The sequence below is a fragment of the Pezoporus occidentalis genome, unplaced genomic scaffold, assembly GCF_034315485.1.
Source record: "Pezoporus occidentalis ecotype Australia unplaced genomic scaffold, CSIRO_AGI_Poc_V1 ctg93, whole genome shotgun sequence".
Taxonomy (NCBI): domain Eukaryota; kingdom Metazoa; phylum Chordata; class Aves; order Psittaciformes; family Psittacidae; genus Pezoporus; species Pezoporus occidentalis.
In genome coordinates this window covers 8,883,171-8,910,984 of record NW_026916294.1, presented here as the reverse complement: position 1 = coordinate 8,910,984, position 27,814 = coordinate 8,883,171, and the positions used below count along the sequence as shown (strand labels likewise).

Genomic DNA, 27,814 nt, shown 5'->3' with positions numbered 1-27,814 from the left:
AGCAGGCTGGGGTGTGCAGAGCCTCCTCTCCCTTGGGGCGGGGGGTAAGAGTGTCAAGGGAATGGGTCAGAGCCTGGTTTTGGGAGCGCAAAGGGAGAAAACCAGTTGCACCCATGAGCTGTGCTCAGTGGAGATGAGCAACCACACACCCAGGAGCCCCAAACCCCACACCACAGTCATCACTGGCCCCTGCAGCTGGGGCTTGGGCTGAAGCTGTGCCTGCACCCACCTCATGCTGCCCCAGGCTGGCTGCTTCTTCCCCTGGGGGTCCTGACGAGGCTGCGGCCGTCCCCTCACCCCGTCCCCTGACCACACAGACCACAGGCTCCAGTCGCTGTCACGAGTGTTCTTAATGAAGGGGAGGGGGCTCCCCGGTGGCTCTCGGCAGTGTCCCGGCCCCGTGCTTGTCCCCAGAGCTGCTGGCAGCTCTCAGCCCACCACGGTCCCATCTCGGTGGCCCACTCAGGCCGTCTTCTTCACGACATGGATGAAGTAGCAGGGGACGTGGGCCTGCCCCGGCGTGTAGGGCTGGAAGTCGCCCAGGACGCTGTGCTGGCACTTGCCCTGGAAGGCACCTTTCAGCAGGGCTGTGAAGGCCTCCAGCCGGTGCGGGTAGTACGAGAGCCGGAACTTGCTGCGGGGAGGCAGTGCCGGTGAGGTGTGGGGCCAGCGGGACACGGTGCCAGCCAGCCCAAGCCACGAGCAACCCCTCTCACCTCAGCTCTGGGGATGCCCCCACCTCAGTGGGGGGGACCTGCACTGTGTAGTCCAGGGTCACCATGTGAGCCTTGTTGTTCACCAGCAGCACCGAGGTGGTGATGTCCTTAGTTAAGTCGCTCTGGGGACCGCAGGAGGATGGCTGTGTGGTGGCTCCCTGGGCACAGCCCTTCTCCTTGGCCTTGCCTCAGCGCTGGGGTTGGGTGGAGGGGAGAGGGACGGGCCAGGGTCCATCAGGCACTCACCTTGTAGTAGATGTTCTTGCCTGGTGGCGCGCAGCCTGTGGCCAGGATGTGGTCGTAGTTGCGGTGGTCAATGACCAGGACACCCCCGGGCCGCACCATGCTGGCGATGTTCCGCAGGGCCAGCTTGTGGTCGCTCTGGTCCCCTGGAGAGGAAACCGTGGCATCCTCAGGCACTGGTTGCACCCCATGGCACAGCCCGTGGGGGTTCATCTTGCCCCCCTCTTCCTCTTTCCAGTCTCAGCTTGGAGCAGGCACAGCCCCACCCCATGCTATAAGCTCAGGCACGTTCTCGGCCTCACTGGGACAGAGCATATGGGGAACCCACCACCCTGCTCGTGGCACGAGTCTGGGTGTGCCTCCAGCCTTGCCAGAGATGTGACAAGAGATGCACACAGATAGGACCCAATGGCCCCACTTGTGCCATGAACTGAGGCATGTTCTCAGCCATGACACAGCAGCTCCACTGTGCGTAACCCCCTGCCCCACTCATGGCATGAGTTAGGGCACGCTCTCAGATGTGCACAGGTCCACCCCCCCCCCCCCCCAAAAACTCACCTTTGAAATCAGGCAGGTGAGCAAAGGAATTCCCCAGGCAGATGACTGCATCAAACCCATCCCCGGGCTTCTCTAGGTCCTTCTCCAGTGTCAGCCAGTTGGCCTCCTCAATGACTGCAGCACAGGGGAGCAGCTGAGGGGGACAGGGACACCCCCCACCTAACCAACAGCCTCCCCTGCACCCCAAACCCTACCCCAGCATCACCCACCCCTTCCTTGGGCCCTGTGCGTACTGGACCTGGCCTGGGGCCAGCGGGCAGGTGAGGGCCATGGCCTGTGCTTGCTGAGCAGGCAGCACCGGCAGGGCCCTGCCCGTCCCTGCAGCGAGGCCACCCGGGCAGCGGCACCCGGGGGAGCCGCGGGAAGGGTTCCGGGCGCCCAGCGCCGGGGTAGGTGTTGGTGTCCGCACGCCCCTCCCGGCCACCCCCCCCCGGCCCCCGCACCCCATCGGTCGAAGGGCTCCTCCTTGCGCCGCTCCCAGCGCTCCTTCAGCGCGTACTTGAGCATCTTGTCGCTGGCGTCGACGCTGGTCACCTGGAAGCCCTCCTCCAGCAGCATGATGGAGTCCACCCTGGGAACACGGCTGTCAGCGGGGGCACCGGAGGGGCCCGCGGGAGCGGGGACTTGTGCGGCGAGCGGGCGGGCGCGGAGCCTCACCCGGTGCCGCAGGCCACGTCGAGGACGGAGCGGCAGCGGTGCTGCCGGCGCCTCCAACGCCTCCACGCGCACAGCCAATCCCAGCCGGCTCCGCCCTCCGTAACCCGCCAATCGCCCCTGCGTCCTGATACACACCCCCCCACCGCCCCGCCTCCAACACGCGCCTGCACCAATCCCCATCGTCCCCGCCCCCCTGCGGACCCGCCAATCGCCGCTCTCTCCTACCACGCCTCCCAGCCCATTGGCTGGGATTGAACCAGGGGGCGGGGCCAGGGCCTGTTCTCCGGCTGGCGCTCGGCTCGGTGCCCCCGGTGGAGCCGGGCGGGCGGCAGCAGCGGGGCCGCGCTTGTCCGGACACCGCCGGTGAAGCAGCAGCGGCAGCGGCAGCAGCGGCTCCAGGGAGCAAAAAAACGTCTTTATTTACAGTCCCGGCGGGGTGCGGGCAGCGCGGGCAGGGCGCGGAGCCGGTCCCGGGGCAGCACTCGCGGCCTCCCCGCAGGCAGCGGGTCTGGGTGGGCGGCTTCTCACCGGCCGGCACCCGGCCGGCACAGGGTCGCTCACGCCGTGGCTCAAGTCCCTTCTCGTTCGGTGAGGCCGCGGAGCAGGCAGCCCCGGCGGCTGGGGCTGCAGCATCGGGCTGCGGCTGCATCCCTACAGCTCGTCGGCTGGGCTGTGGGTGAGCGGAGCCTCCTCCTGCACCCCGCTCTCCTCCGGGGCTTCCCCTGGGGGTGGGAGGCCATCAGCTCCCTCGCTCTCATCCTTCCGGCCCTTCTTCTTCTTCTTCCCGCTCTTTTTCTTGCCCTGCCTCTCCCCCACGCTTGCCAAGTCGCCCTTCTTGCCAGTCCACTTCTCTGCCAGGCAGCCTGGGAAGAAGAGGAGCGGGGAGGGGGGGGCGCTGAGGGAGTAGCGGGGATCCCCGTGCCCTAGCGGGGTTCCCCTGCCCTCCCCCTAGCAGCCCTGTGCTGCCCAGGGCACCAGGCAGGACTTACTTGTGTCCTTCCCTTTCAACACGTGGTTGGCACAAAGGAACTGGGAAAGGTCCTCTGCCTGGTGGTGCCTGTACCAGTCCTCGATCACGTCTTCGTACTCCTCCACCAGCACATCGCACTAGCGCAGAGAAGAACCTGGCTCCAGCCACGTGCCACCACGGCAGGACCAGGGCAGCAGGGCCTGGTGACACCCCCATTCCCAGACCCTCAAGGCCAGGGTCAATCCCACTGAGCCAGGGTACCTGCTTTTTGAGGTCAGCCACCTCGGCGGAGGTCTCGTTCCACAGCTCATAGGGGATGTCCATCACCACCTTGACGCCCTTGTGCACCAGGTTGTGCAGGGTCTCGAAGGTCTCTGACATGCCCTGGAGGAGCAGCGGTGCTTGGTCAAACCTCGCTCCTCCCATCACTCCCTCCCGAGTAAAAGTGATGGAAACCACAGTGCTCCTTAACAGCTCCGTACTCCTTACACTAACAATTATTCTCACACCAAGACTCCTCCCCCTGCTACCAAGACACTTCCAAACCTCCCCAGCTACCACCACTCTCGCTGTTAGAGCAGCCTTTCTAACCAGCCTAGTACCAATAGCACTACTTATGCACTTGGAGTCAGAAAGCATCGCCTCCCACCGAGGATGACAATTCATCATACATTTCAAAATCCCACTTAGCTTCAAAATAGACCAGTAATACTCATTAGTCCTCCTCATTGCACTGTTTGCAACATGAGACACAGCATCAGAACCATACACAACAATGTCTTTTTCCTTGTAGCTGTAACTAAAATCAACCACTGTAAACAACCTATTTCTCCTAACCATAGGCTGAGTCAGAATCACATCACTCCTCTCATGGGCAGATGGCACGGCTGCGCAGAAGCTAACACAACAGCCCTTCAAGCCGTGCTTTACAACCCAATTGAAGATACTGTCCTTATCATGGCACTACTTGCCTCGACCAGAAACACCTGAGCAATACAGCAAACCCGCTCATCCACAGAAACCCCAACACTTCCCTGCAGACCTGCCAAAATCAGGGTCCTGGGGCATCAGCGTTGTCAGGAGGGAGTCCCCATCTGCAAACCCAGTCCCCAAACCAACAGGAAGACACAGGCAGGGCAAGACAGCCCCTGGCTCCCCCTGTGCAGCACCCACACCTCACCTGGGGGGAGCACAGCACCGCATGCCAGGCACTGCCAGGGGATGGGAAGGAGCTCCTGTGCAGCACCCGGCAGGCAAGGGGACTACTGGGGACTGGAGCACAGCCCTCACCTTTGCAAACCTGTTGCTGCCGCTCCGCTCCTTGTGCAGGTTGTAATCCAAGAGCCGCTTGCAGATGTTCTCTGTCACCTCGATTAACCGGATGTCCCTGCATGGAGAGGAGGGAGGGCTCGGGCTCAGCACAGCCCCCCAGAACCAAGCACGGCACAGGTGATGGGGAGCTCCCCATAGCCTGGCACAGTTTAGCTTCCTCAGCCCCTCCACAGGCTGCCCAAGCCCCTGCTCTGCCTTCTGCAGCAGTGACTGCAGGAGAACCCCCATCCTGCTCTCACTTACGACTGTGTGTACTTGACGGCAGCGCCCTTCCCGTCCAGGAAGCCGTACTTGGTGTCAATCACTTCCTTGGTCTTGCCGGTCTCCTCGAAAGCAGATTTCAGCTCCACTGCCACGTACTTGCACACTGTGGGAAGGAAAGCAGGGGTTAGGAGGGGTCTGGAGTGTGACACAGCAGCAGAAACAAGCACGGGAGTCAGGCACACTGAAGCCACTATGAGCAGAAAGAAGCCTCAGCCACTGGAATAAATAACTGGGAATGGCCCAACCAATTCCACTGGAGCTCCACTGAAGCAGGAGCACCTGAATGTGTAAGCTATGGCACAACTGGAAGGCAGAGCCCATTCTGCCTGCTGGCTGCCAAACAGCTCCACTGCTCAGCCATCAAAGCCTTTGCACTAAAAGCTGCTCCCTTCCTCCTGGAAGAGGACGGGGTCTTTTGGCAACACAAGCCTCAGCTCCTCCTCATGACACCAGGGTATCCCATCCCGTAACAGTTCTCCTAGCGCCTTGGGGTCATAAGGGCAGTGTTGGGGACCAAGTAGCAGGACAAGATGGTGGCTATGGACTGTGTTACCAAAGGGCTGTCTCAGAATCCCAGACTGGTTTGGGTTGGAAGGGACCTTAAAGCTCATCCAGTTCCAACCCCTGCCACAGGCAAGGACACCTTCCACTAGACCAGGTTGCTCCAAGCCCCATCCAACCTGGCCTTGAACACTGCCAGGGATGGGGCAGCCACAGCTTCTCTGGGCACCCTGTGCCAGGGCCTCAGCAACCTCACAGGGAAGAGCTTCTGCCTAAGAGCTTATCTCAGTCTCCCCTCTGTCAGGTTAAAGCCATTCCCCCTTGTCCTGTCCTTACAGGCCCTTGTCAAAAGCCCCTCTCCAGATTTCTTGTCACCCCTTTAGGCACTGGAGCTGCTCTGAGGTCTCCCCTTCAGGAGCCTTCTTCTCCAGGCTGAACCAGCCCAGCTCTCCCAGCCTGGCTCCATAGCAGAGCTGCTCCAGCCCTTGCAGCATCTCCATGGCCTCCTCTGGACACGCTCCAGCAGCTCCACATCCCTCGTATTGTTGCCCCCAGAGATGGACACAGGACTGCGGGGGGGGGGTCAGGTCCATCCACACTGCCTGCGGCACTGCCGGCAGCTGAGACCACAGCACCAACAGCTTTATAACATAGAGCAGGTTTTCTTTTACACAACATTAAAAAGAACAAAAGTTTTATTTCTTCTGTACCAGAGTCAAACAGAGCCCTAGAAACAGAAACCAGAAGAGAAATATCCTGGTGATTTACAAGTGGAAATGTGGAGGGATGGAAGCCAGGAATGTTGTGGTTCTTCGTTCCCCAAAGCTGGGCTCCCAGGAGGCTGGAGAAACCTTTGTCCTATGCTGCAGACTCCTGTTTGCCAGGAGCTGCCTCTTCTTCCAGTCCTGCTTTGGGAGAAGGCCCGAGTCCCAGGAGGAACAGTCACCAGCAGCCAGCTGCCAGATCTTCTCCCAGGCCGTGATGTGAATAGAGAAGGAAGGAAGACAGCGAGGTAGCTTCTCCAGGCTGCCACCACATAATGGATGCCCTGTGTGCACCTCTTGCACTTCCCTTTCTCTGCAGGCGCTAGGGGCTGGAGGTGACTGCAGCCATTTCTGAGGTGGGACAAGTGCTCCTTCATGCAGCTCCTCTGGCCTCAAGGTCACCCCTCTCCCCATCACACCATGTGTGCCAGGAGCACTTGCTGCTGGGTCCGGTTATCCAGGTGCTGCTGCCGCCATCACCGTGTGCTGACAGGCTCCAGCCTGGGCAGGAAGAGGAGCAGTGCGCTCAGCACCCACTGTGGTGCTCCTCTGAGGTTATGCTGGTGCCACCACACGGCTCCCACATCCCTGTCCCCAGAGCCGCTTCCGTGGCAGGGAAAGCTTTGCAAAGAGCTCCAGAGGTTCATTTCTCTTTGCTGCCAACCTCCGCACGCCCCTACACGGCAAAGACAGAGTAAACCACGGCAGACAACGAAGGTCCGCCATGCCCTGCCCCGCATTGCCTGTGAAGCCTTTGACTGTCCAGGGAGAAAGCACCACCGAGTCCGAGCGATGAGTGGAAGACACCACCAGCCCCGTTACACGCCGCCCTGCGGCCAGTGCCTACCGGGAGCACCCTCTAACCGGCGGAAGGGCAGCAGACACCCGCCAGCAGGGACAGGCCGAGGGAGGCTCAGCTCTGCCCCGCCGCGGGGGCACCGGTGGGCACGCAGCAGCAGCGGCCCCATGGCTCACCCGTCTCCCCCATCGGCGGGGCAGGGCAGAGGGGCAGCCCGCAGCCTCCGCGCAGGGAACCCCCCCGGCCGGAGCACCGAGCCGGTGCCATGCGGCCTGCCCTGGCCCCGCTTACCCTCGCACTTGCTGGGCAGCCGCACCCAGTCCGAGTCGTCGCCTCCCGCCGCCGCCACCATCAGCAGCAGCGCTGCGGCCACCGCCGCCGCCGCCATGGCTCCACTTCCGGGGACCGCGCTTCCGGGCGCACTGCGCCCACCCCTCAAGGTAACCATAGCAACCGCGCGGCGCCAGCCAATCGCAGCGCTGCGCGTGGTCGGACCGGCCAATCCCGTCCCGCCATTCCGGGCGCCAAGCCCAGCGCGCACAGAGCGGGGCCCTCCCGGCCGCCGTAGACGCGCCGCCGGGCTCCACGTGGCTGGCGGCGGTGCCGCTACGGTCCCCGCCACCCGCAGCACCACGGCAGCCCCTTTCTCTTCCCCAGCCCCATGGTTCCCCCCCAGAACACGGGGTCCCTCCCTCCCCCGACTGGGGGTGCTCCAAAGGCCAACCCAGCACTCACCTGTCAGCTCTGGGCAAGGAGAACGGAGGTGAAGAGGGCACTGGAGAGCGCGACCTTCAGCAGCACCACCCGCACAGCCACGAGCAGGGCTGTTGAGGCGTGGAGCAGCGGCACTGCAATGGAAGGGGCAGGGTGATGCCTCCCACAGGCACACTGCTGCCCCTCAACATCCCCTCCAGGGCTGCAGTGGGGCCAGTGTCCCCAAGACTTCAGGCCCAGCAGCCTCCCCAGGGCCTGTCATGGGCTTTTGCCCACCCTCACAATTCCCTAAGACACCTTGTGACACCCTCACACTGTCCCTCTGAGCCACTTTCTCCCTCCTCCTCACTAAGAGCTTCACCCCCTCTTCCCCAGCCCCACCACACTATGGGGACCCACCCTATGATCCCAGCTGGGTCCCTGCCAATAGCCCAACGGGTTTCCTCTGTGACAACAGACGTCCCCACCATTACATGGACTGGAGACTCACCAGCCATGTTGCTGGGACACAGCTCTGCCACCTCTTCATTGCCTGGGGGATGAGAGAGCAGCTGGGGAGGCACCAGGTGTGAGGCAGGGCCCACCGCAAACCCCTTCCTGTGCCTCTTCGCTGAGGCAGCAACGTTGGCTTGTGGGGCCTCACACCTGCTCCTGGATCCCGCATCCTTGGAGGGCACCATGGTGCTGGGCAGCAGCACCAAGGCAAGCAGATGGGGTATCGGGGGGGGGGGGCATACCCGTGATGGGGATGGGGCTGGAGCTCTGGGCCGGGGAGGTCGTGGTGGGCCCCACATGGCAGGCGAGATCCCCCTCAGCTGGGAGGTCATCAGGGAGGAGGGAGACAGTGCAGATGGTTCCACCGTCCTCCTGGGAGGCCCCGTAGGAAAACGACTGCAGGATGCTGCCATTCCCACCGGAGATCCAGACGGCATGGCCGGAGCCAGGGGTCAGCTCGCTCACCACGCAGACCACCAGCCGCCGGTGCTGCCCGGCCACCTCCATGCTCAGCGGTGGGGCCAGGGTGGGCAGCGGCCCAGCAGCCCTGCCAGCTGTAGGGACAGGTGTCAGGGGGCACCGTGTCCCCTGCACATCCCACCCACCACACTCGCCCTTCACTCCCTGCCTGGCTGTCCCTCCCGGGGGTACTCACAGGGCAACAGCAGGAGCAGAGCGGCAGCCACCAGCACCCAGGGCACCTCCATGGCAGCCGCAGCGGGCTGCCGAGGGCTCAGCCCCCAACCACCGCCCATCACCTGGCATCGCGGCGGGGCGGCCCCCGGGGCTGCGGGGACTGGCTGCTGTCCCCCGCCTCCCCTGCAATGGCACCGCCTGCCTCCCCTCCAGCAGCAGTGGTACCGCCGCTCCCGCCTCTCCTGCAATGGTAGCGCCCGCTTCCCCCGCCCCGGTGGTACGGTCCATCCGCACCGTCTCCACGCCATGGAGCAGGCCCCGGGTCCGCTCCCCGCCGCGCCGCCGCCCTCCCCGTCCTTCGCCGAGGTGCTGCGGCTGGTGCAGAGCGGGCAGGAGCCGCCGGGGGTGCGGCGGCCCCGGGCCTCGCCCACCGGGGACACCCCCACCGCCTCCCGCCTGCCGCCGCCCGCCAAGCCCTGGGAAGGGCGCCCCGCGGAGCCCGCCCTCACCCGCGGCCCCCAGCACGGCTCGGCACACAGGTGATTAGAAACGTACAAAAGAACTCTTTAACGGGCACACAGCTCCGGGGCCGGCGGCCGCCGGGAAAGCAGCTGCAGCAGGGGACGCGGCGAGCTCCTGTCCCACCGTGTCCATGCGTTCCAGCCAGGCTGGAAAGCCCTCTGCTTGCTGCTGCTTCAGCCAACGCACCAAAAAGCCGCCTGCGGTGCTGCACCAAGCCAGGCGCTGGGCTCAGCGACACCAAATGCTCCTCGGGTCAGGCCTGGCTTGGCCATGCTGGTCTCTTGGGGTCAAGGCTGCAGCTTCATGCGGTTAAAGTCGGTGCCTTCTTCTTCTTCATGAGTTTCAAGGCACATGGTGTTGAAATAAAGCAAAGTAAAACATGTCTGATCACTTTAACACATACCCATCATTCAGGCATACGTTTTGCAAGGATTTTTCTCCGAAAACCAAAAGTTTATCTCTTTTTTTCCCATAATTTCCAGCATTCACTTCATGCCATTTTATGACTTCTTCATTTTTGCAGCTGCAGCCAGCGCTCAGAGAACGAAGAACCCGCACCGCTCTCAACGCAGCAGCCTGGTGGGAGCAGTGATATTGCTTGATTTCCTTATGCCTGGTGCCCGTGATCCTTTAGGAAGTGCAAATGAACTTCAGCAGAGCTGTGTTGCCTCACCACACAGCTCAGCGACCGCCCCGTCGCAATACCAACACCAAATTAATCTTGCAAACGTTGAAGAACCTGAGAACTGACTTAACACTTGAAACCCGCACTGGGGCAGAGGCAGGACCGACCTGTGCTTCCTCCCTGCCAGCAGCAGCATCGCCGTGCCTGGGGACAGCGCTACTCCACGTTGAGCTTTGTTTTTATGTTCATGGCTGCCAGCTCTGCCACGAAGTACCGGAAGACGTGGGGCACAGGGACCACCTCGATGGAGTCCACCCCGCTGCAGACAGAGCAGGAGTACCTCCTGCTGCTTGGCATGGAGGACTGGGGCTGTTTCTCCAGCACAGGAGATGTCATGCTGCTGCAGCTCGTGCAGATGTAGGCGATGGAGCCATCGGAGCAGTTGAACAGCCGGTCTTGCAGCAAGAAGGAGGTGCCATGAGCCAGCAAAGCGTCTCGTTCCATCTCACCGAAGCGAATCCCACCTTCCACGTTCCTCCCCTTGACAGGCTGGTTGGTGACAGCGTCTCGGGGCCCCGTTGTCCTCACCTGGAACTTGTCTGAGACCATGTGGCGCAGGCGCTGGTAGTACACCACTCCCACAAAGATCTCTGCCTCCAGCTCCAGGCCGCTGATGCCACTGTACATCTTTTCCGTCCCAAAGAAGTTATAACCAGCACTCACTAAAGTCTCACCGAAGTACTTCAGGGCAGAGTTCTTCTCCGTGAAGGTGAAGGGAGTGGCATCATAGGAGACGCCGTGCAGCGCTGCTGACTTCCCCGCCATGCTCTCGATTAGCATCCCAATGGTCATGCGGGAGGGAAAGCCGTGAGGGTTGAAGAGGATGTCTGGAACCATCCCGTTCTCCGTGAAGGGCATGTCCTCCACTGGCCAGAGCTGGCTCAGGATACCTTTCTGTCCGTGACGGCTGGCGAATTTGTCTCCAATGGTTGGGTTCCGGGGAACCCTCACGGTGATGCAGGCCTTCTTGAACTTCCCAGTGCCACGGTCGTTGCTGCATAACCTGACGTTGTCCACAATGCCGACTTCCTTACTCCTGTGTAGGTGGGAAAAACAACCACAGCAAAGGGGTCAGGGAGCTGATTGACCGTTCTGGAAGAGTACGACTCAGTAGCCAGGGAAATCAGACTGCATGAGCATGAGGGCAAGGAAGCAGTTCAGTGGCATCTACACAAGTGCCATGAAATTGCTTTTTCTCATACTATAAGCACAGCTACAACTTCCAGGTGATTTAAAATAAAGCTCATTTGAACCTGGTTTATCTGTATCCTACTTTATCTGACAAACTGCATCCCAGTGCCATGTGCTTTGTGTTAAGGCAGCAGCCCTTCTCCCTGAAGGAGCTGGGGGATTTTTTTGGCAAATGGGGGACAGGAGCCAGCACTGAGAGCTGGGAACCTCATGCTTTTATAGGAATTCTAAATAATAATCAGATTTGGACCACGAATGAACAAAAGCTGGATAGCAGAAGTAAAAAGTCTCTCTGGATAAGGAACCTGAACTAAGGCTGGGCTGCCACAAGACAGCTGGGAGCAGAAGCGTAGGGTGAGAAAGCTAAAGGGCTCCACAAGGGCAAGGACAAAGCTGAGCTTCCACATCCCCACTACCATGTGCTGAATTTCCTTGCTCTGCTCTACAACCAGGATGACTGAGCAGTCATCCACAGCAGTCTCCTGGGCACTTAAGGCACTGTTAGAGCAACAAACAGCTTTTCCAGTAAGACCACTCCGTGTGTTGCTCAAGTTCTTCTCAAACTGATTCGCCTCCCTAACGCTACACAGCATTATCCTCACTCTATCAATGCTACAGAGACACATATAAGGCCTGAAGTTGTACAGAGCGCAGGATGCACTTAAATATATGGGTTTGTCAATGTTTTTGTTTCCCTTTCCTGAAAGAATTAAGAGTTTAAATGAAAGCCTCAGCAGCCTTCCCTCAGTCAGTGGAAGTTCAAGAACAATCTGACAGAGCTTATCCCTGAAATATTCCAGGGCAGAGGAAGGGATGTAGCTGATGCATTTTAATACACGAGCAGTTTGGAAGCTGCAGTGTTAATAGAAAGCTCCTAATGCTGTAACAACTTAGAATCCTAGAATGGTTTGGGCTGGAAGGAACCTTAAAACTCATCTGGTTCCAACCCCCTGCCACGGGCAGGGACACCTCACACTAGACCAGGTTGCTCCAAGCCCTGTCCAATCTGGCCTTGAACACTGCCAGGGATGGGGCAGCCACAGCTTCTCTGGGCACCCTGTGCCAGAGCCTCACCACCCTCAGAAGAATTTCTTCCTAATATCTAATCTAACTTTGCTTCCAAGTTTTTTCTGGCGAGTCTCTGGGATCAGGCACTTTGTTTTGGTTTTCTGTTTGGTGGTTTTTTGGCTGTTTCTTGTTAAACAGAAGCCCTCTTGTGAATCAATTCATAAGAAGCTACAGAAAATTACTACAGGCGTTGGGCAGGGGAACAGTCCTTGGAGACTGTGAGACATTTCTGCAAGCTCTTTACCGGCCTCAGATTCTCCTCCTGGGATAAGAAGCTCTGCAGCATACATTGGCTTAGAGAAAAGCCGTGACACATGCATGGGAGTCACCTACAACATGAACTTCACACTCTCTCTGTCAGGACATGGACACTATGACGTGAGGAGGGAAGGGAACATCTGGAGGAGAAGACACTGCAGCTCATCAGGACCAACTGCTCTCAGACTGGTGTGTGGAGCCAAGAGGGACAAGCTGTACTTACGAATAGTACACAGTGAAGGTCTCCCCTGTGGTGAGGTTCATGAAGCTGTAGAAGGGGTCCCCAGGCTGTAGGATGGAGCCAACAAAAGGCAGTCCATCAGCATCCAACTTCTCCGTAACGTTCAGGTCACCAGGCTTGATGCCAAAGACTAAATTATCGCCTGCCCTGCTGGCTTTAAGGGAAAGGTCAATGCTCTCCATCTTGATAACGCTTCCATAGGCAAACCCTCTCTGCCAGGAAGACTTGTTCACGATCTACAAAGAAACAACAAAGGCTTGTTAAAGACTTGGTGGTAATTGCAACACAAAAAGCATTTCCATTCTGATCTGATGCTCACCTTTTTAACATTGTTTCCCTAAACAAAGCCTCCCAGCAAGTCACTGTTCCAAAAGGCCCAAACCTCCTGGAACCCCAGGATTTCTCAATGCCTTGCCCAAGGGAGCTCCACTCTATTCTCAGTACTTCCAGCATTACCTGATGTAACACTTAACCACTGTGCTCCTACATCTGTATTTAGAGAGTCTGTGGACTAGCAGAAGCAGAAAACAGGCTCTCCTCAGTGAGGTACCACCCTTCCTCCCAAGTCCCCAGCATCCTCTACAGGACAGCATGAGTTCTCCTTCAGTGCCTTACCATTGCATCTTCCATGTCATAGCCACTGTAGGAGATGACAGCCACAATCGAATTGGTGCCAACTGGATAGCTGTCCATCCCATAATAGTCATACATGCTGGGCCGCACCAGGGGGCTCTGGGGAGTGTGAAGGTGGTACAGCTTGTTATCTGAGCGATCCTTGTAGTTATAAACTGGAAACCCCATGGTTTGCTTTCCTATAAAGAAAGTTAGATTTATCCAGGATCAACTCAAAGTTAATCTGTTTCATCCCCCATATATCTGGTTAAGAAGAAAGCTGGAAATACTTACAATGTAAAGGGGTAACCAATCTTAAAACTCTTGGAATTTAATAACTGCCCAAAATCCAGCTATAAAAGGTTCTGTGAACCACAACACTCAATTCCTTTCGTAGAATTTCCTAAGGACTAGTTGTAATTTTGTGTCTTTCCTGCAATTCCAAAATCTCCAATGAGGTTTTTGCTCCCAGAGTTTCCCATGGTGAGGCACACCTTACATATGTCCAGGCTAGACAGTATAAATGTACTGGCACGGAAAGCAAGTTTTGAGCAACAGTCACATTGCTACTTCAGAAAAGTACGAAAAAGTAGTAGCAGTTTAAGGACATCTTTCTGCTAATATTGTCAGGGATGTAATACCCAAAGTAATGAGATCTGTTCTCCTGAATTCCCTACCCACACACTTTCTCTCAGCCTGACTTTTTTTGGCTTTAATAAGCTTCTTGCACATCACTTGCACCTCACCTGACTGAAACCCTACTATATAGAATCAGTTGGGTTGGAAAAGACCTGCAAGTCCAACCCTTACCCCAGGACTGCCAAGCCCACCACTAAACTGTGTCTCTAAGGGCCTCAGATCCTATCCCAACTTCTTTCAGACAACCAAATCAGTCAGTTTAAATCTTTGTCAAATATTTGTCAGGAGAAAAACCCCTCCTGTGTTGCCACAGTGCTGTATTCTCTTGCAACAGATGCCTGGCAACTGTCCTCTCAACAGTTGCAGTACCAAGACAGCAGTTGCTCAGTGAAGACAGGTGGCAAGGAAACCTCACCCTGAGCACTGCAGAGCATCTACTGTACCCACCAGTCAGAAGTCAGTTAACCTCTGTTGGCTGTGGGGAAGAGAGGACTGCTGGCAGCACAGCTGTCAGACACTAACACACGACACAGCTGGTGCAGTGCCCTTTGCTTGTCTGTGTGATCAACAATATCAAAGTAAGGAAAAACAAACAGAACTTACTGAAGGGCAACGGAGCTGGTGAAGGGCCTGGAGAACAAGTGTGATGGGGAATGGCTGAGGGACCTAGGGGGTTTAGCCTGGAGAGGGCTCAGGTGGGACCTTATCGCTCTCTACGACTGACAGGAGGATGGAGCCAGGAGGTGGCTGGGCTCTTCTCCCAAGGAACAAGGGATAGTACAAGAGGAAATGACCTCAAGCTGCACCAGGCAGCCTCAAGCAACTGCCTCAAGCAGTTTAGACTGGATATTGGGAACTATTTCTTCCCCAGAGAACAGTCAGGCATTGGAACAGGCTGCCCAGGGCAGTGCTGGAATCACCGTCCCTGGAAGTGCTCACAAACCGTGTAGACGAGGCCCCTAATGACATGGGTTAGTGGTGGCCTTGGCAGTGCTGGGGAATGGTTGGACCTGAAGATCTTGAAGGTCTTTTCCAGCCTAGCTAATGGTATTATTCTATGGCTGCAACAACCTAGAATGCCCACCAGAAGGCAGCTAGAATGATAAACTTGACTTCATTAACTTTGCCATGAAAAAAAAAAGGCTGTTCATCAACCTTAATGTTGAAACAGCAGCTGGAAAGAGCTTTTATTTGGGAATGCAGGAAGACACACTGAAATAGACACATAAGACTTTTTTTTTACCCTCTTTCTTGCCCAGGGACTTGCAGCATTAGGAACTATAGCACTTACCCATCTGGCACTGGTACATGTTTCGAGGACTTTGGTTGTGGTCAGAAAAGGGAATGAGGTTGGCCACCACACTCAGAATGCTGTGAGGGAAGAGCTCCAGGTGAGTGGTTATTTCAGGTATCACCTCTGACTCTACTGTGGCCACATTCATGAAGATCTGCAAGCATCAAATTGGACAATGCTCATTCACTTCCTTCTTTGAAAGGAAAGGAAGCAACACAATGCTGCCTCTGATGTCTTTTTATGCACTTCAGTTTTAGCTGTGGTCATTGCCTGCATCTCAGAGTATTAGCAGGCAAGACAAATATGACAGCTGTTAAACTGCCCACCACAATCACAGACCAGCTGCAAGGAAAGCAAGTCTGGAAATACAAAACTGCAGTAATGTGTCCTCCTTCCCGTCTCCCATTTTAATTGTTCCAAATGGGCCAGTTCCCCACCATCCACGGCTTGCCCACCTAGGGGCAATTTGAAGAACATGATGTAAAATGAGATGAGACAGTACATGCAAGACAGCAATCCTTCATCTCCAAAGCTTCACTAAGAGCAGATTTCAGTCTCTCAAGAAGATTCCTACAGCCCAGCTACAACACCTACAAGAAGCCAATTAGCAGGAATTTCTGGCTCTATGCCAGCTCTTCAACACAAGCTCCTCATGTCCCATCTTCAGTTCCCTTCACAAGTGTTTTCCAAAACTCTGTTTTTGATGCCAGGTACCTCTGTAACAACCAGTGCATTATAAAGGAAATATTCAATCCCCACCTGTTCCAGAGTACCAATCCATTCATTCCTTCCATAGAACAGGTTCCTGACAGGCCGCACCAGCCGGCAAGGGGTAGTAAAAATGAACAACCCAGGATACAGACTGGGTTTTCCTGTCATTGGGATAAGGACCACTTCTGCCCGCGCAGGAAATCTCTTCTCTTGTGTCATCTGTTTGTGCAAAGAAACATCAATTTAGAAACACAAACCAACACTGGTTTAAGTTAAGCTGCATCCCACAGGATACACAATGCAAATGCCAACCACAGGTGTAGCTGCTGATATAAAATGGTGGAGAGAAGATTTTACAAATACTTCAAGAAAAGGACAAAGTCTGTCCATCTTTGAGAAGAATTCTTTCTCCAAAATCATGACTTCACAAAGCAACAGACCAAACATATGGATATAAACAAGAAAAACAGAAAAGCCCACTCCAGTACCAACATAATGCCAAAGATAACGCGTTGGGTCACATTCAAACAGGAAAGAAGAGTCCCAGACATGCCTATTTTTGACTGCTGCATATTGAGCACGCTTAGCTAAAAAGCATTCTAAACAAGACAACCTTGAACCGGCGGAGGGTTTCTGCGATCTCAGGAGCCAGGTCCCACTCTACCCAGCCCACCACAGAGCCATCCAACACAACTCTGTAGCACTCAGCGTAAGGCTTGCTTGGAGTCGCATCCAGTGGGGTGACACCTGTGGGAAGAGGGTTTGGTAGAAGGAACAGCCCAGAAAAGCAGGCAGAACACAGGAACTGTGTCTGCAGGAAGCCCCAGGTTGCACCAAAGAGCTTTCAGAGACATCCAAAAATTCAGCCCTACAGGGCAAAGTTGCAGATGGAAAATACAAGACATGCACAACTAAGAATGCAATTGCCCTGCCTGTTTTCCTGACTGGAATAGGGATTCCCGTTATTGGTGAACACAAGTGAGCTACAGTTTAATTCAAGTCACCAGCAGCATTAGAAATTGCCTGCTTGGTCCAGTTCCTCAGAGCTTGTATTGTGCAATTCTTTGTGCTTCATGAACATCCTCGCTCCACGAGAGGCAGTTAAGAGATATTTACATTGAACTTTACACTCTCCAAGAGGTCAACACGCCTCTAAAATCAATGTGCTACTTATCACTAAGAAGCAGCACAGTAAGTACAGGTTTAAGTTGATTTCACCTTCCCTGGTGAAAGCTGGAGAAGCTTTCCCACATACAGGTGTGCAGGGCAGAAAGGTATAAAGGAAGCTAGCTGCACTAAATGATCAAGCCAGTAAAACATACCCAGGGAACATAACAAAGGTGGGATGTCCCTCACGGGCACCATCTCGGTCACTATTTCGCACAGAGCTGTCATGTGGTTCATGAGCCCGCAGGGTTCCCCATCTGGAGTGTCCACAGGGCACAGGAAGCCCCAGGACTCGGGCAGCAGCTTGCGGACGGTTGTAGTTCTCATCTGGGAAAAGGCAGCTCCTCTGTGTACGCAGCGGAAGTGGGAGAGGTACCGGACGAAATTCAGCTTGTCTCCCACCACACACAGACCGCTGTCCTGTAACATGCCCAGGCCTTGGGAACAGAAGGGAGATTTATGGCAGGTGACAGCCAGCTTTATCACAGAGTGTGATGTTACAAAGCAGTGTCTTGGTTTTCACTGACAAGCCCTACAAGCCCTCACACAAGATCCCAGCAGCAGAAGGCACACATGCTGCTACTTGCGCAGAGGCGATTCAGTGCAACTCAGCACAGGCTGAGAGAGTTTAAATTCCAAGCTATTGCTCAAAACCTAACTCCTTTCAGGAACATGGGAAAGTCATCACAAGGGAAGCAACCTGAGGATCTGCAGCTGGTATATGTTTTACTGGAATTCCATGGTCTTCTCATCTCATTTTCTAGTGGGCATTCCAGCCCAACAGCATCACACCGGACACTTCAGGGAAGCACCAGGTAAATTTGAAATACACATTAGCAAAGCAGTTTCTCTCACATGATCAGTGGGGCAGTCCTGATAAAACAAATGCCCCTTCTCTGTCTTACACCGCACCTTCTAAGAGGAGATAATGCTTGGGGAAACAAATCTTAATATGGTTGCTCTTTTAAATGGTGCTAAATTTAATTTCAACTATTTATTTGCATAGAGGCTTTTTATACCATCCATGAGGTCTACGCTTGAGGAGAAATCTTGCCTTTTTCCTCAACTATCATCTTCCTTAACCACTTCCCGTAATTCAGTCTGCAAACATAACACAATAACTGCATGCAAGCAGTTGTTTTGAGTTAAGAGCTCAGTTTTATGTTGTTTCTGTTTAGAAGGGAAAATGGCTTCTTAAGCCTGAAGATTTACCTGTTTTAGATCGCAGGTTACCAGTTGCAAGAAGGTACTCAAATGGCTTGGTAAAGTCTGTGGCCAGGCTGAAAGCCTTCACCAAGTTGTCTGCGTTTATGCTGACATCAGCCTTTTCTGCTTTTTTCTCCAAAACGAACTTAACAGATTGCAGCCAGCTTTCAAGCCTCTCCTGTGGTTGAAAAGTGAGAGATTCGCATTTAAAACAGGAAAATAAAGGCTCAATTTAGAACTCCACATCAGTTACATGTACTACTATTCCACAATGATTTTCATGGGAGAGTCTAGCTTCTGAACAAGCACATTTTCCTCCCAGCATCCTAAAATGAGGAATCCCTAGAAATAAACTGAATTAATATCGAATTAAAATAGACCAGGAAACCACGTTTACATGACCAGTAAGAAATTCACTGTGTAAGTCAGAAGCCTGCTATCAACTTCCTGATCTGTAAAGGAATTTCAAGATGGGACAGTGATGACAATCTTATGAATCATCACTTCTGGAAGATGGGAAAAGTTATTCTCTTGCACATTTGCCACATGAAACAGCAGCGACACCAGAACCAGACAGAGCTTTACCACTCCTGTATGAAATGATGCAACAGGAGCATGCTGTTTCAAAAGCCTCTTAAAGCGCTGGAGGGATCAGTATTCCTCTTTCCTCAGACCCCTACTCTGAATGGGGCACTTTGATTTGCTTTGGAATGCTACAAAGCTCTTCAATGGGGGTTTTGTACAGGCTTTTCTTCAGCATATTGAGTACCTTACACTGAGACACACAAGCCTTCCTCAACTCACTGCCTGCCTACACTACATCCAGCACTCTCCCAAGCCTACATAGCATACCCAGGCTCCCTGCTCTTCAGTCTGGCTCCTGCACTTCTCCTGTCCCCATGGTCACTGTCATGCCTGGACCAGATGACCATGATATACACAGGCTTAAACCCTGTAAGACCTTACCTTCAAGAACATAAGGAAAAGCTGTCCTGGGGTAAGCACTTCTTGATTCATCAGACTGTCTGGATTATCCTCCATGCACTCCCCTTTGGCAAAGGCATACAGCTTCTGGGTCATCATGCAGAGCAGGTAGAACTTTTCTGTTCTGTTTGTCAGATGGATGCAGATACACTTGCTGGAGGGAAAGAGGAAGATAACTAACACCATCTCTTCATGCTAGCTGGTTTTCAAGTTTCTCCTCAACTATCATAAACCAAGTTGGCTTTTTTTTTTGCTAAAATGCCCAACAAAGCCCAGGCTTTTCCAGCTGCCCTTAGTATTGTATGAAAATACCAAGAAATAATATAAAAACCCCCAGAGACTGAGCCAAAAAATGATCCTCTTATCTTAAGGTGCTAGTTTTGTTAAGGATATAGGTAAACTTTGTGAAAAGTTGGTTTTACGTACTTCCATGTTAGATGCCCTTGTAAGTATACAGTTTATGTAGCAGGTATTGCAGTCAGGACCAGTCAAAGGATGAGGTTTGAATGTTATTTTACAGTAGCTATGACATTAATCATATACATGCACATATTCACACACATGCACCGAAATCTGAGCTGGCAACTAGCAGCAAATCACAAAACATTACTGTTTACTCTATCAGTGCCCTGCCACAGAAAGTCTGCATCTCCACTGCTGGTCTTCATCAACTGGTCCCTGGATATTTAAGCAACCTCTGAGGCACCTGAAGGCTGCCTTTGGGTTTCCAGCCACATGACCACCCCCTATTTTCAAGTACATCCTCCCAAATGATCCTTTTCATGTGCTAAAAGAACCTCTCAAAAAGCTTACACCTACTTTTACCAGAAAAAGAAACTAGCTGAATGCCTGCCACACCGACAGGTTCAAAGCCAGCTCTTCCATTCCCTTCTAACTTATTCCACGGAAGAAACAAGACTTTAAAGCGTCTAATTTCTACCATTTTAAAAGATCGATGTAACTGTCATCAGAGTTGTCAGCAACTGTGTGAAACTGATGAAGTGCATTTCTGTTCAACAAATAGGGCCTCAGTCTCCTACCTTCTCTTCCTTAACATTTTTCATCAAATACATCAGAAAATCACCTCTAAATAACAACTGACACCCTCTCCCAAAACTATTTTGGGGATACTCGTGTCAATCCATTAAAATACATATTTCTGAACACCACAAGTACAGATTATCAGCATCCTGAAGTGCCATCAGAAACTGGCCACTGGTTTTACAAACGCACATGAAAACTGTACCGAAGTAATATGGCAGAGAACTTTTAAATCTGCTTGTAATTTCAATACAATTACACCAAATCACACACTCCTACATGCATACAAACATACTTCAAAATGAAATCTGCAGCCTGTTCATTGCTGTACCACTCAGGGAGGTTGAGTTTTATTCTGAAGCTCCTTCCCAGGTATTCGAGGACATTTTGCTGTGTGTAACAGCCTGCATCCACCACGGCTCTCATCATCTCAGTAACGCAGTTCACATAAAAGGTGTCATCTTCCTTTCCCTTGACCAACTCTTCAAAAATCTGGTAGTCTGGGAAATTAACTAATGCCTGAAAGACAGAAGTGTATTGGATCAGAAAAAAAAAAGGCATAGCAATACCTGTCCATAAAAGACAGTAAAACAACAAGGGCACCCCACTGATTTAGGTTTTCAGTCCTCTGGAAACAACCTTCCACATGCAGAGTGAAAAATGCTGTGGGGGTGAGGTGCTTAGACTGTGAGTAATGCAGGGGATATTCACACCCTGATGACGATTACAAGTACTCTCAATCCAATGAGACCCTTGGGAAAAATAAACCCAAACTTGCAGCCTCCAACATCCTCTTGCTGTTACAATGGCTTCCTAATATCTTGACACCAGGGTTAAGCAAGTATCTCGTCCATCACTTAATTCTGTATTTACTGACAAATGTGCCTCGTCTTCAAATAGATTTTTAAGGCAGAAAGGGAGCAATGTAAACCCAGTTCTGCTGCTTGATCATGACATATATAACCAGGAAACTGCTAGGGCACATATTGCCTCTTGTCCAGCACATGCTACTTCTTGTCCAACAGGAACAAGAGGAAAGAACTGGGATGATTAGACAAGAAGAAACCAGAATTCTAGCCACAACAGAGGAGCAGTGGGGCTGCAGTAGCAGCAGTCTGCCTCAGTGGGACCTGGACTTGCCACAAGAAACCAGAACAGAACTGAGCCTGATTGATGCTGGGATGCACACCCACAGAGTGACTACTTACAGAAGATTTTGAACTTCAGACAACAGGGCCTGCTTAGCCAGAGATCTTGCGAACTACTAGAAAATCAGTACAAATCTTCTGGCATGTTAACACGACAGGTAATCAGCTACTTTTGGTAACTACCTTTGTTGAAACAGAAGTTGAAGGAAAGCAGTGAAGAAAAAGTGCAATGCATTATGCAACAGTGAAATGAATACAGCAGGTTTAAAGAATCCCAGATGGGTTTGGGTTGGAAGGGACCTTAAAGCTCATCCAGTTCCAACCCCCTGGCACAGGCAGGGACATGTTCCAGTAGACCAGAATGCTCCAAACCCTGTCCAACCTGGCCTTGAACACTGCCAGGGATGGGGCAGCCACAGCTTCTCTGGGCACCCTGTGCCAGGGCCTCAGTACCCTCACAGGGAAGAATTTCTTCCCAATGTCTCACCTCAATCTCCCCTCTGTCAGTTTAAAGCCATTCCCCCTTGTCCTGTCCCCACAGGCCCTTGTCCAAAGCCCCTCTCCAGATTTCTTGTCAGCCCCTTTAGGCACTGGAGCTGCTCTAAGGTCTCCCTTTAAGGAGCCTTCTCCTCTCCAGGCTGAACCAGCCCAGCTCTCTCAGCCTGTCTCCAGAGCAGAGCTGCTCCAGCCCTTGGAGCATCTGGGTGGCCTCCTGTGCTCTCGCTCTAACAGCTCCACATCCTCTTATATTGGGAGATCTCTCATATTAGGTGGCAAACTCTTTCACCCTCCAAGAGCTATTCATGCAGTGTTAATCAGCAAAATCTATGCACCCTCTCTTCTCCTGACACTGCGCACACTTCCTCTGCTGCAGCCAAGTGTTACATTGCAGGCATAGGCTTAGCTTGAACTACAGTTCTTCAGCCAGTATAGCAAAGATGAGTAAACATACTTATTATGGAATTAGCTTCTTCCCATTACTTAAATAAAAATGCTTAGCAAAACTTCCATATTTACACAACACAGAAAATACGAGCATTAATTGTTTACCTTCAGAGCAAATCCCAAGGGAAGGAAGAACAACTCTTTCTGAAAAATGAAGTTTACCATGACACAGCCATTTTCTAAGTAGTGAAGGTTCATATTTATTGCAGTGTGCTCATCCTTAACACAGTGCATCACCACTCCTGCAAAAATGAACACAAGCAAAGACCAATGTGAGCTGTACAAACCTCACTGGCTGCATTGCTGTGGTATGTCTGAGCAGGTATGAGACAATCCATCAGAGAAACTTTGGTACTTGGTGGCTGAGAATACAAGGCAGATCACTAGTTTCATCATCAGTCTAGCATTTCAAAGAAATACACCAGCTCAATTCAGCTCTTAGTGGACAAATACCTCAGTATGTCCAGCACACTCACTGAAAAGCTTGGAAGATGCATAAAGAGAAAATCCAATACCCAAACCTCAATTAATCTGTCTGTAACCTCTGCTGTAAGATTCAGCAATGCATAAGTAATCTTCCTAATTGCCCTGTGGGTGAAGTTTTTACATCTCTGAGCCCGGGTGGTACCACTGAGGCAGCATTTCCTGGTCTTGTCCCATGCTTGGCCCTGTACCACTGCAGGACAAAATAAAACCAAATGAGACCATTTGAATTGGCAGTGCCTCAGAATTCATTACCCTGGAATTACAGCATGTGCTTCAGCAGCACAGTCCAGTCAAATCAGCAGCTGGTAACACCCAAGTTTAAACTGTGAATTTCTGGCTTAATTCAACTTTAAACTCCTTTTACTGAGTATACATGACACAGGAATGGGACAGCCAAGAATCTGGTTCATCTCCTTTGCATCACTTAAATCTGCCATCTCAAAGTATGGATAAGCAAATTCAGTGAGACAAACACAGTAGTTTACACTAACTTCTACTGAAGTCACCTTCCACATAAACAAAAGGCTACATGCACTGCAATACAGTTGCCTTGCTCAGCATGGGGAGATCAGACAGCTCCCACAAGGCAAGCACCAGCCTCATGCTTGCAGTATTATGTAGTAAAAAAGATTAACATCATACAAGAGCTACAATAAGCCAAACTAACACAAGTCAGCTTTAGATGGTCACTCCTCTTTGTCCTCAAGTAGTTAGAAGCAGGATGCTGCAGGACACTGCTCAGCTTACCGTACTCTGTGAAACCAGGGCCTCTGTTTTTCCATTTGTGTCTTGTCATTGCAAGAGGGAAGTTTCGCCTGGGCATAATCAGCATCCTAATAACCTTTTCTAAGCCATTAATTATAAAGTAGCCTCCCATTTCCTGGCAGGGGAAGAAGAATTATTTTAATATGCTTAGAAATTCATAACCCAGCCTTTTAATTAAAAGGCAAAAATGCCTGAATCATACAGCAAAAACAAACTAATGTTTTAACTATGAAACACATAACAAGACATGGGTTTCAGCATTGCATTTGGAAAGGCTGCACTCCTTGCCAGTGACTATTAAGTTTAAACATAGTAGACAGTGAAAGGAAAGGGATGTTCCGTATTTTATGTTCCATAATTTAAAGGAAGTAAGAAAAATGCATCAAACCTGTGTGGTCAACTGAACAGCTTTGTAGAGCTGACATGAACTACTATTTAAATAAATACTCTGAAGTTCTCAAATGAGAGGAATCTTCAGTGCAGAAAACCTCTTTCTGGGCACGTAAAGACTTAACACTGATAAATTTATAGCTCCCCAAAGAGTATGTCATTAGACACAAAGTGTTTCGCTAGCAAGTAATACTCTGAGTAAAGTTACAAGCGGAACACCAAGGGGGCAGCAACAGTGTGCCATTGTAGATTGTGTTTCATAGTTTGCTCACTCTTTCGTGAGTGATATAGCACTAAATAATTGAGTATTCAATCACCAGCAGCTGATGTGCTACTGGGAGGGGGTGTGGAAAAAAAGCTGTAGAGGACAACTGAAAATGCAGATTTTCCTGACCCACAAATCCCTGTTACCTCTTCCTCCTCATGGTGCTGCATGAGCTCTTGTGGAGACAGATCATAGAGGTTGCATAGCTTGGACTTGACCATGATTGGAATATACCCCAGGAGATATTTAATCGTCCCTTGCGGCATGTCATTCACTGACCAGCTGATGTCAGCCTGAAACGACATAAAGCAAACAATGAGCAAATTGAGTTTAATCTTTCCTGCTGTATTAACTGTATGTTTAGTGTAACCACAATCTATTAACTTCCATCACTGTAAAAATGGTAGTAACGATATACAATAAAAAGCAGAATTACTAGATACAGGCAGAAAGACTGCACTCTGGAAAACAGCCAACATGGGTTTACAGAAGATCATACGAGTCTAGAACTAGGTAAAGAAGCTGCTAGTAAAGTGTTGGTACAATCCATTCAGCCTTTCAGACCCCCCCAAGAGAGCAGCCTAAATGAAAAAGGCAGCCACGGGATAGGAAAGGAAACCTCTGAAATTAACACACAGTTAAAAGCAGAAAAAAACAGTGCTCAATGGGAGGCCATCCACACTGCAGCCTGCAGACCCTTGCTAAGACTTGTTCACTTCACACGTTCGCAAATGATCTTTCACATGTCTGAAAGGAAATGATATATTTACAGTAACAAGATCTGGCAGTGGCTCTGCAGGACTCCCGGATTGCACATAACAAGGTGATAAAACAGAGCGGGAGCAAAAAGTTTTGTTCCAACTATTGCACACAGGTTCATTAAAAAAAAAACAACAAACCCAAACGAATTAAACAGACATTGGGGAAAAAAATAAAAGATAGGAAATAATTCAGGTATGGAAAACAACGCATCTCTAGCTCAGAAAAATCTAAGAGCCATGGGAAAGACTCTGAACAACCTGTAACTGCTCCATTCTCATGTTCAGATAAGATCCTGCACTTGCAGCTGCTTTTATCACTGTAATGCTTTGACAGAGAAAAATTCAAACAACTGGGTGCAAAGGAAAATATTTGCTGGGGATGCTGCTTCTCCTCTGCACAAACTTCAGAGCAATTCAGAAAAATGGTGAAGATACGATTTGAGTTTATAGCTCTGAACTACAATATGGGAACACCACTGCGGCTTCTGAAACCCCGATTCCTGCAGAAACAAGACTGGGATTATCACATTCGCTGGGATGACACAGGTCTTCTTCCAAGGTCTTCCAAACAGACTGGCTGATGGCAAAGCAAATCTGACAGAAAAGAACACAGGTAAGGTCCTGTGGAAAGCCACTGACAACACCAAGCTGCCTGGGAGTATTGATCTGCTGGAGGGTAGGAAGGATCCACAGAGGGATCTGCACAGGCTGGATCCATGGGCTGTGGCCACTGGTGTGAGGTTCAACAAAGCTCAGCGCCGGTTTCTGCCCCTGGGCCACACTAACCACATGGAATGCTCCAGGCTTGGGGCAGAGTGGCTGGAAAGCTGCTCAGCAGAAAAGGACCTGGGTGTGCTGACTGATGGAACTGAACATGAGCAGCTTGTGCCAAGGCAGCCAAGAAGTCCAACAGCATCCTGGCCTGTATCAGCACCAGTGTGGCAGCAGGGCCAGGGCAGTGACCATTCCTCTGTACTGAGCACTGGTGAGGTCGCACCTTGAATCCTGTGTTCAGTTCTGGGCCCCTCACTAAAATACAGACATTGAGGTGCTGGAGCAGGGCCAGAGAAAGGCAATGGAGCTGGTGCAGGGCCTGGAGCACAAGTGTGATGGGGAATGGCTGAGGGACCTGGGGGTGGTTTAGTCTGGAGAAGAGAAGGCTCAGGGGGGACCTTATCACTCTCTACAACTGCCTGAAAGGAGGATGGAGCCAGGAGGGGGCTGAGCTCAGCTGCATCAGAGGAGGCTTAGGCTGGATACTGGGAACAATTCCTTCCCCAAAGGGCAGTCAGGCATTGGAACAGGCTGCCCAGGGCAGTGCTGGAATCACCGTCCCTGGAAGAGTTCACAAACAGCATAGACGAGGCCCTCAGTGCCATGGGTTAGTGGTGGCCTTGGTAGTGCTGGGGCACGGTTGGACTGGGTGATCTTGAGGGTCTTTTCCAACCTGACTGATTCTCTAATCCTATGACTCCATGAACACACGGACAGTGGAGATGGGGCCCATGAGGAGCTCGGTTTGAAGGGAGGTTTGCGCAGTGAGCTCACACTTCACCAACACTCAGACTAAGAGGGAGCTCTTCAGAATCCCCCGGGGCAGGTGAGCCCGGGAAAAGGACTTTACATAGAGGGGTCTTTAACTTCAGACTCAGCCGGCTTTGACCGGGACCGGCGGCGTGGGGCTACCCCGAGCGGCAGGAATACGCGGACCGGGAGGGCGGGCGGGCCCCGGCAGCCGGACACTTACAGTGATCCTACCGCGGTAGGTGCTGCGCAGGCCGCGGCACTCGGCGGGGAACACCTTCCTCTCCTGGCACACGGTCCCCGGGGGCACGGCGGGGGGGGCGATGGACACCCCATCCACGGCCAGCGACACCCGCCTGTCCTTCAGCGCGAACTCCAGCGGCAGCAGATCCTGCAACGGCACCGGGTGAGGCGCGGCGGGAGACCCCCGGGGACCCCTCCCGCCGCCGCCGCCGCCGCCCCCCCCCGCAGACCTGCACGGCGCGGTACACCCCCTCGCTGACGGCGTAGTTGAAGGACTCGATGTGGGCGCCGGTGAGGTCCCGCCGGGGCGCGCTGCGCACCGCCGGCCTCGGCCGCAGCCTGTGCGGGTCCTGCCCGCCGCACTCCGCCATGCCGCCCGGCCGCGCGCCGCCTCACGGGAAGCGGCGGGGCGGGACCGCGAGGACCGGACCGCACCGCGCCGCGTACAGCGGCTGGGATTCCGCCGGGCCACTAGGGGGCGCTGCTGCGCTCACACCGCAGCTCGGTGGTGCGGAAGCCCGTCCGCGCAAGGCAGCGCAGGCAGCGCCCCTGCGGTGCTCTAGCGCCACCTGTCGCTGTGTCCTCCCATCGCCGTCCCCCTCAGCCGTCCCCCCATTGCTGCCCCCCTCAGTCAGCCCCAGCCACGTCCCCCAGAGCTCTGCTCCCCCCAGCACCATGTTCCTGCTAGTCTGACACACTCCCCCCTCGTTGCCTCTGCACCCCTGACCCTCAAACCGCCTCCCCTCCATCTCCTATGGGTGCTGGCACAGCCTTGGCGTGTGAGGCCAGCCCCTCAGCGCCGTGCTGCCGCCTCACACTTGTCACCCTGAGGTGAGGAAACCTCCATGCAAAGGGGCAATACCCCCCAAAGGAACACTGCAGGCCATGGGGTTCACATGTTTTAATGATGGTTTAGGAGAGACGTGGGAAAGAGTCACCGGAGACCCACCGGCCCCACACGCACATGCTGACATGGGGACACGAACCGGAGCTGGGTGGCAGTGCCAGACGTACCCCAC

The 27,814-nt window shown here is 52.9% G+C and overlaps 4 protein-coding genes across 5 annotated transcripts; 1 reads left to right on the top strand and 3 right to left on the bottom strand.

Moving 5' to 3' along the window:
• Window positions 1-326: 326 nt before the first annotated feature.
• Window positions 327-2,823, bottom strand: GNMT (glycine N-methyltransferase). The gene is made up of 7 exons (XM_062605999.1): window positions 2,400-2,823; window positions 2,175-2,298; window positions 1,961-2,088; window positions 1,518-1,631; window positions 963-1,105; window positions 717-838; window positions 327-634 (listed from the first exon to the last, which is right to left on the bottom strand). Exons 1-7 carry the CDS (start codon window positions 2,821-2,823, stop codon window positions 463-465), a joined length of 1,227 nt encoding a protein of 408 aa, XP_062461983.1. The 3' UTR covers window positions 327-462.
• Window positions 2,688-8,861, bottom strand: CNPY3 (canopy FGF signaling regulator 3). 2 transcript variants are annotated; one of them, XM_062605946.1, is made up of 8 exons: window positions 8,669-8,861; window positions 8,256-8,567; window positions 8,009-8,050; window positions 4,720-4,843; window positions 4,435-4,531; window positions 3,406-3,528; window positions 3,164-3,281; window positions 2,688-3,037 (listed from the first exon to the last, which is right to left on the bottom strand). In XM_062605946.1, exons 1-8 carry the CDS (start codon window positions 8,766-8,768, stop codon window positions 2,826-2,828), a joined length of 1,128 nt encoding a protein of 375 aa, XP_062461930.1. In that variant the 5' UTR covers window positions 8,769-8,861; the 3' UTR covers window positions 2,688-2,825. The 2 variants fall into 2 exon arrangements, with proteins under 2 accessions (XP_062461930.1, XP_062461929.1); XM_062605945.1 differs by lacking the exons at window positions 8,009-8,050; window positions 8,256-8,567; window positions 8,669-8,861 and adding an exon at window positions 7,096-7,252 and having other exon boundaries at window positions 2,690-3,037.
• A 93-nt stretch (window positions 8,862-8,954) lies between these two features.
• On the top strand, window positions 8,955-9,935 carry CUNH6orf226 (chromosome unknown C6orf226 homolog). Its single transcript, XM_062605955.1, has 2 exons — window positions 8,955-9,188; window positions 9,695-9,935. The coding sequence occupies exons 1-2, from the start codon at window positions 8,956-8,958 to the stop codon at window positions 9,771-9,773; spliced, it is 312 nt and encodes a 103-aa protein (XP_062461939.1). The 5' UTR covers window position 8,955; the 3' UTR covers window positions 9,774-9,935.
• On the bottom strand, window positions 9,193-27,200 carry POLR1B (RNA polymerase I subunit B). The gene is made up of 15 exons (XM_062605915.1): window positions 27,026-27,200; window positions 26,776-26,943; window positions 24,414-24,560; window positions 23,595-23,727; window positions 22,467-22,603; window positions 20,564-20,787; window positions 19,210-19,381; window positions 18,250-18,421; window positions 17,193-17,474; window positions 16,484-16,617; window positions 15,919-16,089; window positions 15,157-15,313; window positions 13,230-13,426; window positions 12,597-12,850; window positions 9,193-10,892 (listed from the first exon to the last, which is right to left on the bottom strand). The coding sequence occupies exons 1-15, from the start codon at window positions 27,164-27,166 to the stop codon at window positions 10,013-10,015; spliced, it is 3,369 nt and encodes a 1,122-aa protein (XP_062461899.1). The 5' UTR covers window positions 27,167-27,200; the 3' UTR covers window positions 9,193-10,012.
• Window positions 27,201-27,814: the final 614 nt, after the last annotated feature.

Coding starts and splice junctions, on each gene's coding strand:
- GNMT (XM_062605999.1), bottom strand. CDS start 2,823: ATGCAGCCGCAGCCCGATGCTGCAGCCCCAGCCGCCGGGGCTGCCTGC. Junction 1,632..1,960: donor GGAGCCCTTCGACCGATGGG/GTGCGGGGGCCG, acceptor CCTGTGCTGCAG/TCATTGAGGAGGCCAACTGG. Junction 635..716: donor GGGGCATCCCCAGAGCTGAG/GTGAGAGGGGTT, acceptor GCCTCCCCGCAG/CAAGTTCCGGCTCTCGTACT.
- CNPY3 (XM_062605946.1), bottom strand. CDS start 8,768: ATGGGCGGTGGTTGGGGGCTGAGCCCTCGGCAGCCCGCTGCGGCTGCC. Junction 8,568..8,668: donor TCTGCTCCTGCTGTTGCCCT/GTGAGTACCCCC, acceptor CTGTCCCTACAG/CTGGCAGGGCTGCTGGGCCG. Junction 8,051..8,255: donor CAGCCCCATCCCCATCACGG/GTATGCCCCCCC, acceptor CTCATCCCCCAG/GCAATGAAGAGGTGGCAGAG.
- CUNH6orf226 (XM_062605955.1), top strand. CDS start 8,956: ATGGAGCAGGCCCCGGGTCCGCTCCCCGCCGCGCCGCCGCCCTCCCCG. Junction 9,189..9,694: donor CAGCACGGCTCGGCACACAG/GTGATTAGAAAC, acceptor TCATTTTTGCAG/CTGCAGCCAGCGCTCAGAGA.
- POLR1B (XM_062605915.1), bottom strand. CDS start 27,166: ATGGCGGAGTGCGGCGGGCAGGACCCGCACAGGCTGCGGCCGAGGCCG. Junction 26,944..27,025: donor GGGTGTACCGCGCCGTGCAG/GTCTGCGGGGGG, acceptor GTGCCGTTGCAG/GATCTGCTGCCGCTGGAGTT. Junction 20,788..22,466: donor CCTTGGGATTTGCTCTGAAG/GTAAACAATTAA, acceptor TCTGTCTTTCAG/GCATTAGTTAATTTCCCAGA.